This window comes from Neophocaena asiaeorientalis, unplaced genomic scaffold (genome assembly GCF_003031525.2).
Source record: "Neophocaena asiaeorientalis asiaeorientalis breed wild unplaced genomic scaffold, Neophocaena_asiaeorientalis_V1.1 scaffold7, whole genome shotgun sequence".
Taxonomy (NCBI): domain Eukaryota; kingdom Metazoa; phylum Chordata; class Mammalia; order Artiodactyla; family Phocoenidae; genus Neophocaena; species Neophocaena asiaeorientalis.
Genome location: NW_020185337.1, coordinates 6,798,258 through 6,812,142, shown reverse-complemented (window position 1 = coordinate 6,812,142; position 13,885 = coordinate 6,798,258). Strand labels below are relative to the sequence as shown.

Here is a 13,885-nt window from a genome sequence, read left to right as displayed (position 1 = left end):
AAAAAGCCTCTAAAAAGGCCAACTGAAATAAAGGGCAAAATACATTTATTTTTCTCCTTTATTAGAGGAAAGGATAAAGCTTAAATCGTTTTAAACAATAAAGTCACATTACGGTGGTAAAAGGAAAAAGCCATTTCGTTATTAAAGAAGACTCTATGCTTTGTCTACTGCATGGATCTAATACACAAATTTAAACCTATCAGGCATGGTACATCCACGGGAAGGAGCAGTGAACTGGCAAAAACTGGTTGCTCAGATTTTACCACTACAAGCTCATGGAGTTTAACCAAATGTGAAAGTTAAAATTAATCTGCAACCAAGAAAGTAAAAAAAGCTTTAATAATCTTTAGAAAAAAATGATCATATATAAGACACTTGTCGGCAAGAAGTTTTCCATAAAGTTAAGAAAGGATTTATCTCATGAAGTAGTAGTTTACTTTCAGAAACAATCTCATCTAGAATCATTCAGTATATCTAGTTCACTTGGACATTCCAAATACAAAGCAAGAAAGGGAGTCCTTGCAAGATGCGTTAAGTTTAGTCAGTATTAAATAAATACAAAGTATGGTTAACTACATATTAAGATTGTCCACCACCAATTTATGGAAAGTTCAGAACACAGCAATGGAATAAAGCACTTATTTTCATTTTCAGTTCACTCCCTGAAATAAGGAGTGAATAGTGGCTATACTGGCTGTGTTTGGCTTCCTTTATGTCAGAGGAGAAGCTAGAGGCTCCTTTTCCTTATACATAAGCTTTAAATGTACTACTGGGGAGGGGGATGTACAAGAGGCGGGCTTACCCAAGGACGGGATGTATATGTCCATGAGGGAATCCAAAATATTACCCAACTAGTATAGCGTTCTCTAGATAGTTGGTATTAAAGTAGTTCCATGGTCTCAAAGATTTAGATCACCTTCCAAAGGGTCTGTCACCCAAACATGAAAAATTCTTAAATATGTTAAATGGAATAATACAGCTCTACTATAATGTACTTCTGTGACTTTTGGTACCTACAGTCGTTCCTTGGTATCCATGGGGGATTGGTTCCAGGACGCGTGGCAGATACCAAAATCCACAGATGCTCAAGTCCCATAGTTGACCATCCTTATCTGCAGATTCTGCATCAGAGGATTCAACATACCATGTAGTTCTATAGAATTAATTGAAAACAAAATCTGTGTATAAGTGGACCCACGCAGTTCAAACCTCTGTTGTTAAAGGGTCAATTGTGTTTTAAAAAGAGGAGCAATAGTCTACCATAGAGGCAGCTTTGAAGCTAGATGAGACAATAGATTTGAATTTGTCAGAAGACAGATTCGACTTTGTCGGAAAAAAGATAAAAATACAAAGCATGATGATTGATATCTATTAGCCATTACAATCTCTTAATGATCAGATAAAAGAAAGACTCCCCCATAATAATTTACCTATTAAAGATGGTATCATTTAAAGAAGAAAAAATATTTAAATGTTATTTTCAAGAGCAATGTAGGCATAAGCAATCTTGTAAACAGAGTAAGCCATTCTGGCATAAAACAACGGTAACAGCTTCAAAAAAATCTGTGCACCATTTCGTTTTGATAAACCTCTTATCTCTGTATTCAAATATAAGTATGCTGCACTATTGACCAGTGATTCTATGAATGACACATAGACATTTCAGTTTTGTTGATTTGTCTGTCAACAAAGCACCTCTTTAAAGGACTCTATAATTTACGTGAACAATGGACCATAACTATAATTTGACACAAAGGAGGTAAATGTGGGTCACATACAACACTTTCAGTTGTTGATAGAAACAAACAACCATGCAGAAACTTTATTGCATTTAGCTCTGTACAACAGAACTCACTCTTATTTATACTATGGAACTACCAGTTATACTGTAGTATAGCCGTTTAAGGGGAAATTCCAATAACTGATTCTTCCAATAGCAGTGAAGTTGCTGCATATTATTTTGCTCTGTAGAAACCAAAACTTTCTCCAAACTATTAAAACTGTGTAACTTCTAATGCTATTAATCTCTTAAAATTTGACATGTAATGTGCCACTTTTCTTTTATTCTAAATTCAAAGACCAGGTTAACTTCAAAGTTTGTTTTTTTTCTGAAAAATAAGATTAAAATACATGTCTGAAAGAATATCATTGCCAGATAGTAGAAACAGGATGTGCAGACTGAGTCTAGTTCACTTGAGAATGCCAACTCTCTCTCTTAGGAATTAAAACTACTTGAATACAGGTTATTCCTTTCGTACTCTTCTTTTGCGTACTGACTTTACTGGCCCATCTCCAGATCCTGTGCTCTCATCTGCTTCCCTCATCTAGGGAAAAATATATGAAAACGTTTATTTTCATACAGTGGGCAACTAGGAGAGAGTAGTAAATAATGTATTTCTTATTCTCTAAAATACATGTTTCTAACAAAACATCTTTATGTTTATATACATACATATCTTTATTTTTATGTTCCTTTACTTAATAACTGATCAAAAACGTGTATATAAATTGATGTTTCAATTTGTTCATCTTTTGCCATGATTACATTTTTAGAATAACTGTTTGTCAAATATGCATCTGACAAGGAATAATGCTAATAACTCAATTCATGATTTTATTTCATGATTTACAACTTAATCTAATGTCATGGTTAATTAAAGGTTACATGATATTTTCATTGTGGGATATTAAGCATTAACTATACATCACAATGTTTCTGTAAGTAATGAATTGCTGAGCTGGTTTTACAGAGACTTTTTCAGAACTTCTGGTACCTAACACTTTGAGAAAAATTAACAGAGAGGAAAGGGAAACATTAAACTTATGGTTTGGGCTTTTTCTCTCCTTTAATTCTATCCTTCCAGAATAATCGTTTATATATAAATTAAACTTGTATAACAATAAAATAATGCAGGTATTATACAAAATAGTTATAATTATTTCTAAAGGTTATATTATATAAAAATTGATTTATTTTAGCTCACTGACAAACATATAAGAAGATGAAAAGATGGAATTTAGATACTTTTAAAAGTACACAAAATATTTTACAAAGCAAAATATAACTAGAATACACATTCAGTGAATGATTCCAAATATTACTATTAAAAGAGTGACGGCGGGAAACAAGGACTGCTTAAAACTCTGTTCTGAAAGAAATTATCTTCACCCAGCTCCCTCTAAATAAAGATATTCATACTAGATAATGAGCCCCAAAGCCCATTTAAAAAAAACTCACTAGGCAGTTAAGACCAGTAACCAGGTATATGTACTGAATAAGCTTTAGAAAACAATTAAAATACTAACAACAGAAGTTTATCTGGGAGATTTCTTCAAATAAACAAAACAGCAAGTTTATCTCATCACATGCAACAGTCCAGGCATAACGGACCTTTACCCTACCTAACTCTAAGCTATGAGAGTGCTGGGGACGGTGACTGGCAGGTGGGGTTATGCAGTTCTTAGAGGGCTAGAGAAGCAGAGAAAACAGGCTTGGGGGGTATATAATAGGTGAAAGAAGAAAGCTAGGGTTCTGAATTATACCTGGATGGTTTCTGATTCCATAATAACTGACTATAAAAAAAGGCACTGTGGAAAGTTCTATCATACATCAGGATGGAAAAGGGGGCAGACATATCAAGTTAATGAAAAACTAGTTTATTAAAGATTTGAGAAAAACACCATTACCAGGCATAGTACTCAACTACCAATGAATGCAATCTTTCAAAATGTTACAGTAAATAACTGTGACAGTGAGAACGTTTTCACAATGGCTAAAAGAAAACTGTCTTGTAATAAACAGACTTACTTTTAAAATATTCAGATGGTCTGCTTATTACACCTTTCAACAAAACACTTTAATGAAGTCATTTTTTACAGACGTAGCTCTCTCTTTATATTTTGTAAACCAAAGGCTTACTTTATACTGTTTCATTAGGCATTAAGAGGACATAAATTACATTATTTTCATGCTTTCCTTAAGGATACATTTTAAAGCAATATGTATGCTCTTAAGAAAGATGGGAGAAATATGGCAAAAAATTCTTCAAAAACCAGATTGTTTTTATTAAATATTTTTTTATGGATTAACAGTCATACATAGAAACTAGTTTATTTTCTGTTAAAGAGTTGCTTACCTCATCCTCTGATCCAGACTTATTTGATTTATTACCTTCTTCTTGTCCTTCTATGATTTCAATTTCTTCTTCACTCTTTTCCTCACGTTCACCTTCCTCTTCTAGAATTTTTTATTAAATAGATTTTATTAAAGGCAAAAACTTGAATTAGAATTTTGCTACTTAAAAGTATTAAATAAAAGTGGAGGGATGTATTTAAATTCCAATATTTATAAGCAATTTCTTCCATTAGACATTTTTAAAAATTTAAATAGAAATATTTATTTTATCACATTTTATAAATAAATCATCATATTTGAGGAAAGGGGCAGGTTTAAAGAATTTTAAAGCACTCAGTCTGTATGTAAAATGAAAACCAAAGAATGTGTGTGTGTGTGTGTGTGTGTGTGTGTACACACATATATGTAAATATACATGTGTGCATGTGTGTTTTGAGGGAGTATGTTTTTTAAGTCAACTGTTGCATCAACTATTAAGTTAAAAACAGTGCTCAAGATATAATTTAGGTTATAAAGGGCTCATTCTGGAGCCTGGCTTGGGATGCCTGACAAATATCAATAGTTTTATTGCTACCTCAATGTGCATAAGGAAGTCACATTGGAGAGGCACCAAAAAGCCTCAGCTGTCCTCAGTTCTAACATCTTCTGGAGTTTAGTAGAGGGTGGCAAGGGGACGTATGATTTAGTAATCCTTTCAAGAGATTAAACTGTTCGTTCCACATGATAAATTATCTGATAAACAACAGCCCTTGGGAGACTTGGTGTGGATTTTGTTGCTGCAATCACCTGCCTTAAACCGATTACTCTTCTACAGAAGCCATGGTCTGTACCTCCCATCTCATCCTTGGAGGGGAGAAAAATCTTTGCAAAAAGCTATGGCAGGGCTTCCCTGGTGGCGCAGTGGTTGAGAGTCCGCCTGCCGATGCAGGGGACACGGGTTCGTGCCCCAGTCCGGGAAGATTCCACATGCCATGGATCGGCTGCGCCCGTGAGCCACGGCCACTGAGCCTGCGTGTCCGGAGCCTGTTGCTCCGCAACGGGAGAGGCCACAACAGTGAGAGGCCCGCGTACCACAAAAAAAAACCCAATCAAACAACAACAACAAAAACAAGCTATGGCTTACGGAATTCATAGTTGCTAGGTTCTGAAGCAACTGAACAATTTTTACACCTCTTTCTTCCTAGAAAACAAAAGTCATACATTGGGTGTCTGCTCAGGTACAACCCAGGCAAGGATGTTACTCCTCTTCGCCAGGCACGCCTTCTTGGGGATTCAAATGGTATAAATCTGACAATAAACAAGTGCAACAGCCCGTGTTTACCACTTAATCTACTATTTTAAGTCAGCTTTGCCCAGCTTTGTCCCCATTATAAATCACCGTCATCGTCCTACCTTTTTCAAGAATTTCACCATCACTTTGCTGTTTTTCCTCTTCCAAGTCTACTGGTTTCTCCAGGGCTGCTTTCTCTCCCTTTACTTCTTGCTCTAGTGCTCCCTTTGTTTGTGGTTTACATATGTCCAGTTTTTTGAACTCCGCATCTTCATATCTTTTCTGTCGCAGTTTAACACAAGCTATTTTTACTAAAAGCAAAGCACTATTTACAAAAAGATTTTTTGCAATAAGTGATATCATAGTGAACTATCAGTAGAAACTCACAGGCAATCTAGTTTATTACTTTTAAGAGCCACTTGCTCCAATATAGAACTCCTAAACACTAAGAGATTTTTTTTTTTTTTTTTTTTTTTACTGTTGACAAAAATTCATTTTCTTTACCTTTACTTTTCTTGGCCAACAAAATGAAGTAATTAATGCTATTGGAAGCACTGCTATCACAAGATAAATGAACCAAAGCCATGGGCGCTCTTCAGTAGCTGCCGTCAACTGTTTGAATATACTAGGCTAGAGAAGAAATAAGCATAAAAAGGCAATTAAGATTTTATAAACCTTCATTCAGAGATACAGCCTACAAAAACAAAAAACTTATTTCACCTAGGTGGTTTTATATTAAGGAATCGTGAATTTGTAAGATAAAAAATATTTTATTTTCTCATTTTATACTTCATAAAGTTTAAACAATTATTCGCATGCATTGCTGTTTGAAACTTTGTAGTAGAAGGTACATTATACTATATAGGTGAATATTGCTAACCTACCAGCAAGAATTAGGACAGTTTTCTTTTTTGGTAAGTTTCAGGATAGAACTACTCTTTATGGATGTATTATCTGGTTCATTTAGAAATACACTCTCTGATAACTCAACCCGTACATTTAAAAAACCTACTAAAAAAAAAAAAAAATCAACCTGATAATCATTGTGTTTTCTTTTTCTTGTTTATTAACAAATTTTACACACAACCTTCAGGAAGGAAATTGTTTCTCTTACTAAAATAAAATCTAAAATCATCAAATGTTTTAGTTAAAAGAGTTTCCAAATGAGAATCCCTTTACCTTTACTTACTCTTCTGATGGTTTTTGCTAATATCCAAAGAGACCTAATGTGAGGTACACATTTTTCTTTACAGTAATTCGTTTTAAAGATAGATTCTCCAAGATGCATTGTGTTGAAATACTTAGCTTATTCTTTTCTAAGTAGTGTTAAGATTTGGGGAAAAAAACTGAAACATAATAATATTAAATTTTAAAAGTTTCTATACTCCTCTAAGTGAAAAGTAGTTAAAATGAATAAAGAATATTTAGATTACTGTTCCCACTTAGGCCTTAAATTGATAGGTGACAAAGATATTAAGTCTCATTTCTAGTAGTAGTAGTGGTCTCATTTCTATAACCATCAAAAGGCACTCAATCCCATTATGCTATCATAATTTAATAAATGAAGACTTACATATATATAATTCATTATTAGTTTATAATGAAGCTGTATCATATTTGGTAAAGCTAAATACTCTGTCTACATAAATTTATTTAAATATGCTTCTTTAGCATTTAGTAATTATTGCACATTTATTTACCTTTTTTAAAGGCCATTTGTACAACCTATAACCAGGACCACATCCTATTATTACCGTATGGTAAATACTGTACCTCATTATCATTTTCTATCATTATTTTCACTCCCCAACCATCTGCAGCCCAGCGATCTGCTACTTCCTTTTCCGAACAAATAATAAAATTATCAAAGTAGATATCAGAGGTCATGGACCAAAGCTCTAAACCAAGAGCACAGAAGGAAGTCAGAAGAAATGGGTGATTGTCTTCAAAATAATCTGGATTAGGAATTTTTCGAGGACTCCAGATACCCTGTGAGAAAAAATAATTTAAAGACATTTTCAAATAAAATAATTTCATTATAAATGTTACTCAAGAAGTAGTTGGTGTTGAATGAAATTAGCAATACTAAATGGAAAAAAGAAAACTTTAACTTATAATTAATTCATTAGTAATTCACTAGAAATAAAATCTTGTTTCTTCTTATCCGGAACACGATGTTCCCTATGAACAATGACTTTAAACTCTGCAAAAGGGGACTTCCCTGGCTGTCCAGTGCTTAAGACTCTGTGCTCCCAATGCAGGGGCCCTGGGTTCAATCCCTGGCTGGTGAACTAAGCCCACGCAGTGCAACTACTGAGCCCGTGTGCTCTAGAGCCAGCACGCTGCAACTAGAGAAGCCTGAGCACCACAATGAAGACCCAGTGCAGCCAAAATAAGTAAAATAAATAAGTAAACTGCCAAAAAAAAAAAGAGGCAGAGTGAAAATCCAATACAGAAACTTGAGTAATTAAATTTCACAACTGACACTATATTAGACAAGTTGGGTTTTTTTTACATTTAGTAAAGATATTCAAGACAAGATATCATTAAAATTGTTCAAATCAGAGATCACTGTATGGCAAAAATGGAACCGCACCTTTCAACATATACTCGTGATAGGCATCAATAATCAACCACGGTTGAATCTCAGAACAATTATTCAACACAGAAGTTCCATTAGATCTTGAATGATTAAACTCAACCAAATCAAATAAATTGGACAATATGATCACTCACTGACTTATTCCACCATCACATATGTCTATTCTGTGCCAGGCACTATGCCAGATGCTAGGATACAGTGGTAATCAAGGCAGACATGGTCCCTGCATTATGGTGTTTAAAATCTAATGAAGGAGATAGACGTTAAAAAAATTACCAAAACAGACATTTTGTGATAAATACTATGAAGAAAAACTACAGTGAGCAAAAAGAATATATAACTGTATATATAAAATAAATGTTAGAAAATGTCAATGAATAATTAGATAAAACTAGAGGGTTAAATGGATAACATAAGGACTTCTACCTCCAAAACTAGGTATACTCAAAAAATATCTGATTCATATTAGGGAAAAAAATTCAATTTTAATAATACCAGAGAGTAAGGAGCATGTTAATTAAGCACAGACTTTAATTACTAAAATGTGCAACCTGAGTCTTCTTGATCAGAAGTCACTTCTTATATTTAATTCTAAAATAAAATTTTATTCCAAAGTGATCATCAGTATAAGGAAAAATATAGTATAAAGTAACTTATCTTTAGTTCTTAATTTTATTCCCCCAGAAAATTAAATAAAGAATGTTTCACTTTTTAAACATAAATTAGTTGGAGTACTATGTTCTTTGACTTCTTAAGATAGCTAAGGCACACTATTATACAAATCAAATTTCCTGAAGTTAACATAACATTATCAATAACTAGATAAATAGCACAACATTTTAAAGTTTACTATGGGACTGGAACAAGTGGTTATTACCTGGTAGTTAGGGTTATCTATCATTGGAGGTGTCCATACTCCTTTGTATTTTGGGTTACCTATCATGGGAGGGCTCCACTCGCCACACCCAATCTGACATGCCGGATTAGAAATCTGAGGTGCCTCCCATTCTCCATCCATGTCTTCATTCCTTAGGATATTAGAACAAAGCAAATGGAGTAACCTCAAGTCTCTCCTGTCAGTCATATAAACTAGTAACAAAAAAGCAAGTAAGAAACATATGAAATTGATATTTGAAGATGAAGAATGCTTACCAGTCAATGGGTTTTTCAGCATTAGGATCTGGAATAAATTTCGGTTCATTATCAAGCCAGCCATCAGGTTTAACAACACTTGAATCTTCTATTTGGGCAGGTTCACTTTCATCCCTGTAAATACAGTATTTTATGCTAATTATTAACTATTCAAGCAGTTTAAAAATGCACGCTACAAAATTCATAAGGTACCAAAAGGCATTTCCTACCCTGTCTTTGTACCTACTACCTCCCCTCTCTCTCATCCACCTAAATCTTCTACTATACACTTTTTTATATATATTACTTGTTATGTTCTATACATACATGCATATATGTATGTGTGTGTATATGTGTGTATATATATATATATATATACACACACACACACATACTTTTTTTACACAAATGATAGCACTCTATACAGAGTATGTTAGACCTTGCTTTTGTTCACTTAAAAACTCATTCATCAACAAACATATATGGGATGACTACTACATGTCAAGACTGTTCTAGGAGCTCTGTTTTATATAAATATATATCTGCTTCATTCTTCTTAACAGTTGCATAGTTTCATACTTTGTGAATATATCATAATTTATTTAATCTATCTATTGTTGAGAATAGTGTTTTCAAAAACTTACTATGATGAATAATGCTATAATTAATATCCTGGAATATATTAGAAATTAATAAGAAATCAGTTGTCAGCTATATGAAGTAAATTTTTTTTCCAGTTTCTCGTGCATTTTTTAATGTAGCTCATGGTGAGGTTTTGTTTTTTGGGTTTTTTTGCCATGTAAAACATTTATTTTCATGTAGTTGAAATTTATTAACATTTTCCTTTATGATTCTTCAATTTTATGTCATATTTGGAAAGGTCTTCCCTACTCCAATATTATTTTTTTAAAACCCTCCATATTTAATTCTAGTAATTTTTAAATTTTCATTAAAAAATAACACTTAGAAAGTAAATTCTAAAGTATATAAACATAGTCACAGTAAGTAGTGAATAGAATTACTAACATAATTTTCATCTTTACAGAAAAGTAAAAATTTTAAATAAGAAGCTACATTACGATTTTCCAAACAAAACTTGAATACAAACTGAAATAATCAACAATATATATGTAAAGACTGAGTAACAAACTGAAATAATCAAATCTATGTATGTAAAGACTTGTACTTGCCTGTTATTAATGTTATCTTAGGGTCTCTGAGGGCTCAGAGTAACCGGGGTTTAAAATTTAAGGGTGCATCTCTTTTAGCACTTTATAAAAAAAATTCTCACACATTTCACCAATCAGAATGAGGTTGGTATATACAGTTTCTCTCATTGTACAGTTTCTCTCATGTCCCAACCCTACTCTTTATGGGCAAACAACTGTGAAGCAATGTTAGAAAGCCCACATGGAGGGATGTAGTCCTACCTTTCCTGATAGCATGAATTCATGGAAGTGATACACTAATAAGTGACTTATTAATTTTTTTTAAAAAGTACTATTCTTCCTACCTTGCACAAGTTACTTCCCTATACTATTTCCCTTAAGGCAAAGACATTTTCACTGCTAACCAGTACCCCTATTTATCTAAAAGACAGTCAACAAGTTAACACTTTTGGTTTTCCAGGAGCAACATTCTATCTGAATAGGTGGTAAACCCCAATGTTTACAAACAACAAGAACTTGAAGAAATAGTAATAGACACTTTCCAAAATGAAGTACACAGAGAAAAACTGGTTTTAAAAAATGAATAGATTCTCAGCGACTTGTGTAACAAACGTAAAGCAGTCTAACACACATTTAAGTGGTATCCCAAAAAAGAGATGGGGAGCCATATATAAATATTTAAGGAAATAATGGCCAAATGTTACCCAAATGTGATACAAACTATAAACCCACATTTCAAAAAGCTCAAAGAATCCAAAGCAAGGCAAATACACACACACACACACACACACACACACACACACACACACAAACAAATGACATCAAGGCACAACAAAAAATCAAACTATTGAAAACCAGTAACAGTGAAAATAAATCTTAAAACCAAATAGAAAAAAATGACATATTAGGTAAAGGAGAACAAGGTTGAGAATAACAACTGACTTCTCATCAGAATCAGTGTGAGCCTCACGATAAGGAATGGCTGTTGCAAAATAACTATCAACCTATAACCCCACAGTGAAAAATCCTTCAAAAATGAAGGCAGAATAAAGAGATTTTCAGACAAATAATTTAGGAGAATGCAATGACAACAGGTATGTACTACAATGTATTAAGACAAGTTTATCATGCAGAAGGAAAACAATAACAGACAGGAATTTCTATCTACACAAAAGAAGGAGAGTACCAGAAATGGTAAATATGTGGGTAAATAAAAGAACTTTTCCCCTCATAACTGTCCGATAAAAAGAGACTGATTGAAGAATAAATATGCATGGCCTTCACAGTATATAAAGAAGGAAATGTATGCTAATAGCATGAAGGATGTACGGGAGAAAATATAAGACTCTCATATGATTAACTTAGACATGAAGTGGCATAACACTATTTGAGAGTAGACTGAAATAGGTTTAAGATGCATATTGCAAACCCTAGAGCAACCGGCAAAACAACCAACTACAGATGAAAAGCCAAAAAGCCAACAGAGAAGAAAAAATAGAAGACTCAAATAAAATATAACTCAATCCGAAAAAAGCCAGGAAAAACATTTTATAAAAAGCCACAGAATATATGGGACAAAGAAAAAACAAGTAGTGAGATGGTAGGTTTACACCCAACCACAGCAATAAGTGTATTAAATGTAGATGGTTTAAAACACTCAAATTAAAAGGCAAGACCCAAATGTAGTTGCCTACAAGAAAATCACCTGAAAAATAAAGGCATATACAGGTTACAGGTAAATAATGGAAAATAATATTCAATGGAAACATGACTTAAAAGAAAATTGGAGTGCTGATTTAATATCAGACCAAGTAGACTTCAAGTCAGAGAGTATTATAAGAGTTTATAAAGAAGGACATTTTATAATAATAAAAAGGTCAGTTCCTCAAGAGGTCATGAAATACTGTGAATTGATCTAGTAACAGATCTTCAAAATACTTGAAGCAAAAACTAAAAGAACTCAAAGGAGATAAAGACAAATCCACAATCATAGTTGAAGATTTTAGTTCTCTTCTCTCAGTAAGAGAACAGACTGAAAACCATTAAGAATATAAAAGCTTTTGAACAATGCTGATGTAATTGATGTTTGTGAATGTTTTCTGACCACAAGAGAATTAACTTGGGAGTTAAAATGAAAACCATATCTGGAAAATCCATAAATAATTGACAACAAAGCAACACATTTAAAAATACATGATTCAAAGAAAAAATCACTAGGGAAATTATATAACAGTATGAACTGAATATATATTTGTGGAACTTAGTTAAAACAGTGCTTAGAGAAATTTTACAGCTGCTTCTATCGAAAATTATTTTCTACCTTAATAAGGTAGAAAAGAGAAGCAAATTAAGTCCAAAGTAAGAAGAGGAAGGCAATAATGAAATACAAAGAAGGCCAATGGAAGGGAAAAAACTAAAACAAAAGCTGGTCCTCCAAAAAGCTCAATAAAATTGATAAACCCTCAGCTAGACACATCAAGAAAAAACACTAACTGCCATATCAGAAAAGAAAGAGGGGACATCAGTACAGCTCATTACAGACATTAAATGGATGATAAGAGATGCTGGAACAATTAGACACCCATATTTTTGAAAATTAATCTTGATTTATACCTCACACTACATAGAACAATTAACTCGGAACAGAGTTTTAGTCAAAACTATTTGTCTAGAAAACAAAAGAAATTCTTTGTCACATTTAGGCAAAGACATCTTATCTTAGTAAGATGTAAAAAGCATGAAGCATCAAAGACAAATATTGACAAACCGGACTTCATAAAAATTTAAAAATTCTGCTCTCTGTTACGAAAATTAAGACAAGCCCCAGAGTGAAAGGAAATATTGCATACTGCATATCTATATTAATTGACTATTGCTGCATAACAAATTACCACAAAACTTAGGGGCTTAAAGTAACATTTATTACTGCGGTGTCTGTACTGCGAAATCTGGGTGCCACCCAACCGGGTCCTCACCTCAGGGACTCTGGCACTGGCAATCTCAGACTGAGGTAGGCAGCTTCTGAAATTGTTTTCCAATGATCCTGCCTCCTGGTATTCATGTCCATGTGAAGTCCCCTCTCCTTGAGTGTGGGTGGGGCCTAATAACGTGCTATTAATGAACAGAAATTAGTAATGGTATGCTACTTCCAAGATTAAGTTATAAAAGACTGTATGTTAGTTTTCCTAGGCTGCTGTGACAAAACACCACAATCTGGGTGGCTTAAAGTGACAGAAATGTATTATCTCACAATTCTGGAGACTAGAAATTTGAAATCAAAGTTTTGGGCAGGACCATGCTCTCTCTGGAGGCTCCAGGACAGGATATTTCCTTGTTTCTTCCTTGCTTCTGGTGGCCACTGATGACCCTTGGCATTCCCTGTCTTGTAGATGCATCACTGCAATTTCTGTCTCAGTTGTCACATCGTGTTCTCCCTGTGTGTCTGTGTCCAAATTTCCCTCTTCTTACAAGGACACCGGTAGTACTAGATTTAGGGCCCACCCTAATCCAGTATTACTTCATCTTAACTTGATTACAGATGCAAAGGTCCTAATTCCAAATAAAGTCACAATTACAGG

The 13,885-nt window shown here is 33.6% G+C and overlaps 1 protein-coding gene across 2 annotated transcripts in view; it reads right to left on the bottom strand.

The window, feature by feature from the left end:
• Nucleotides 1-1,146: 1,146 nt before the first annotated feature.
• Nucleotides 1,147-13,885, bottom strand: part of CLGN (calmegin) — a 44,192-nt gene continuing 31,453 nt past the window's right edge. The window contains exons 10-16 of one of the 2 annotated variants that reach the window (XM_024736229.1): nt 9,160-9,273; nt 8,885-9,035; nt 7,179-7,394; nt 5,910-6,035; nt 5,528-5,687; nt 4,137-4,237; nt 1,147-2,324 (exon numbers count right to left, since the gene is read on the bottom strand). In XM_024736229.1, coding sequence (XP_024591997.1) covers nt 2,244-2,324; nt 4,137-4,237; nt 5,528-5,687; nt 5,910-6,035; nt 7,179-7,394; nt 8,885-9,035; nt 9,160-9,273 — 949 coding nt within the window. In that variant the 3' untranslated portion in view covers nt 1,147-2,243. The remainder of the gene's footprint in view (nt 2,325-4,136; nt 4,238-5,527; nt 5,688-5,909; nt 6,036-7,178; nt 7,395-8,884; nt 9,036-9,159; nt 9,274-13,885) is intronic. The other variant, XM_024736230.1, reaches the window with a different exon arrangement.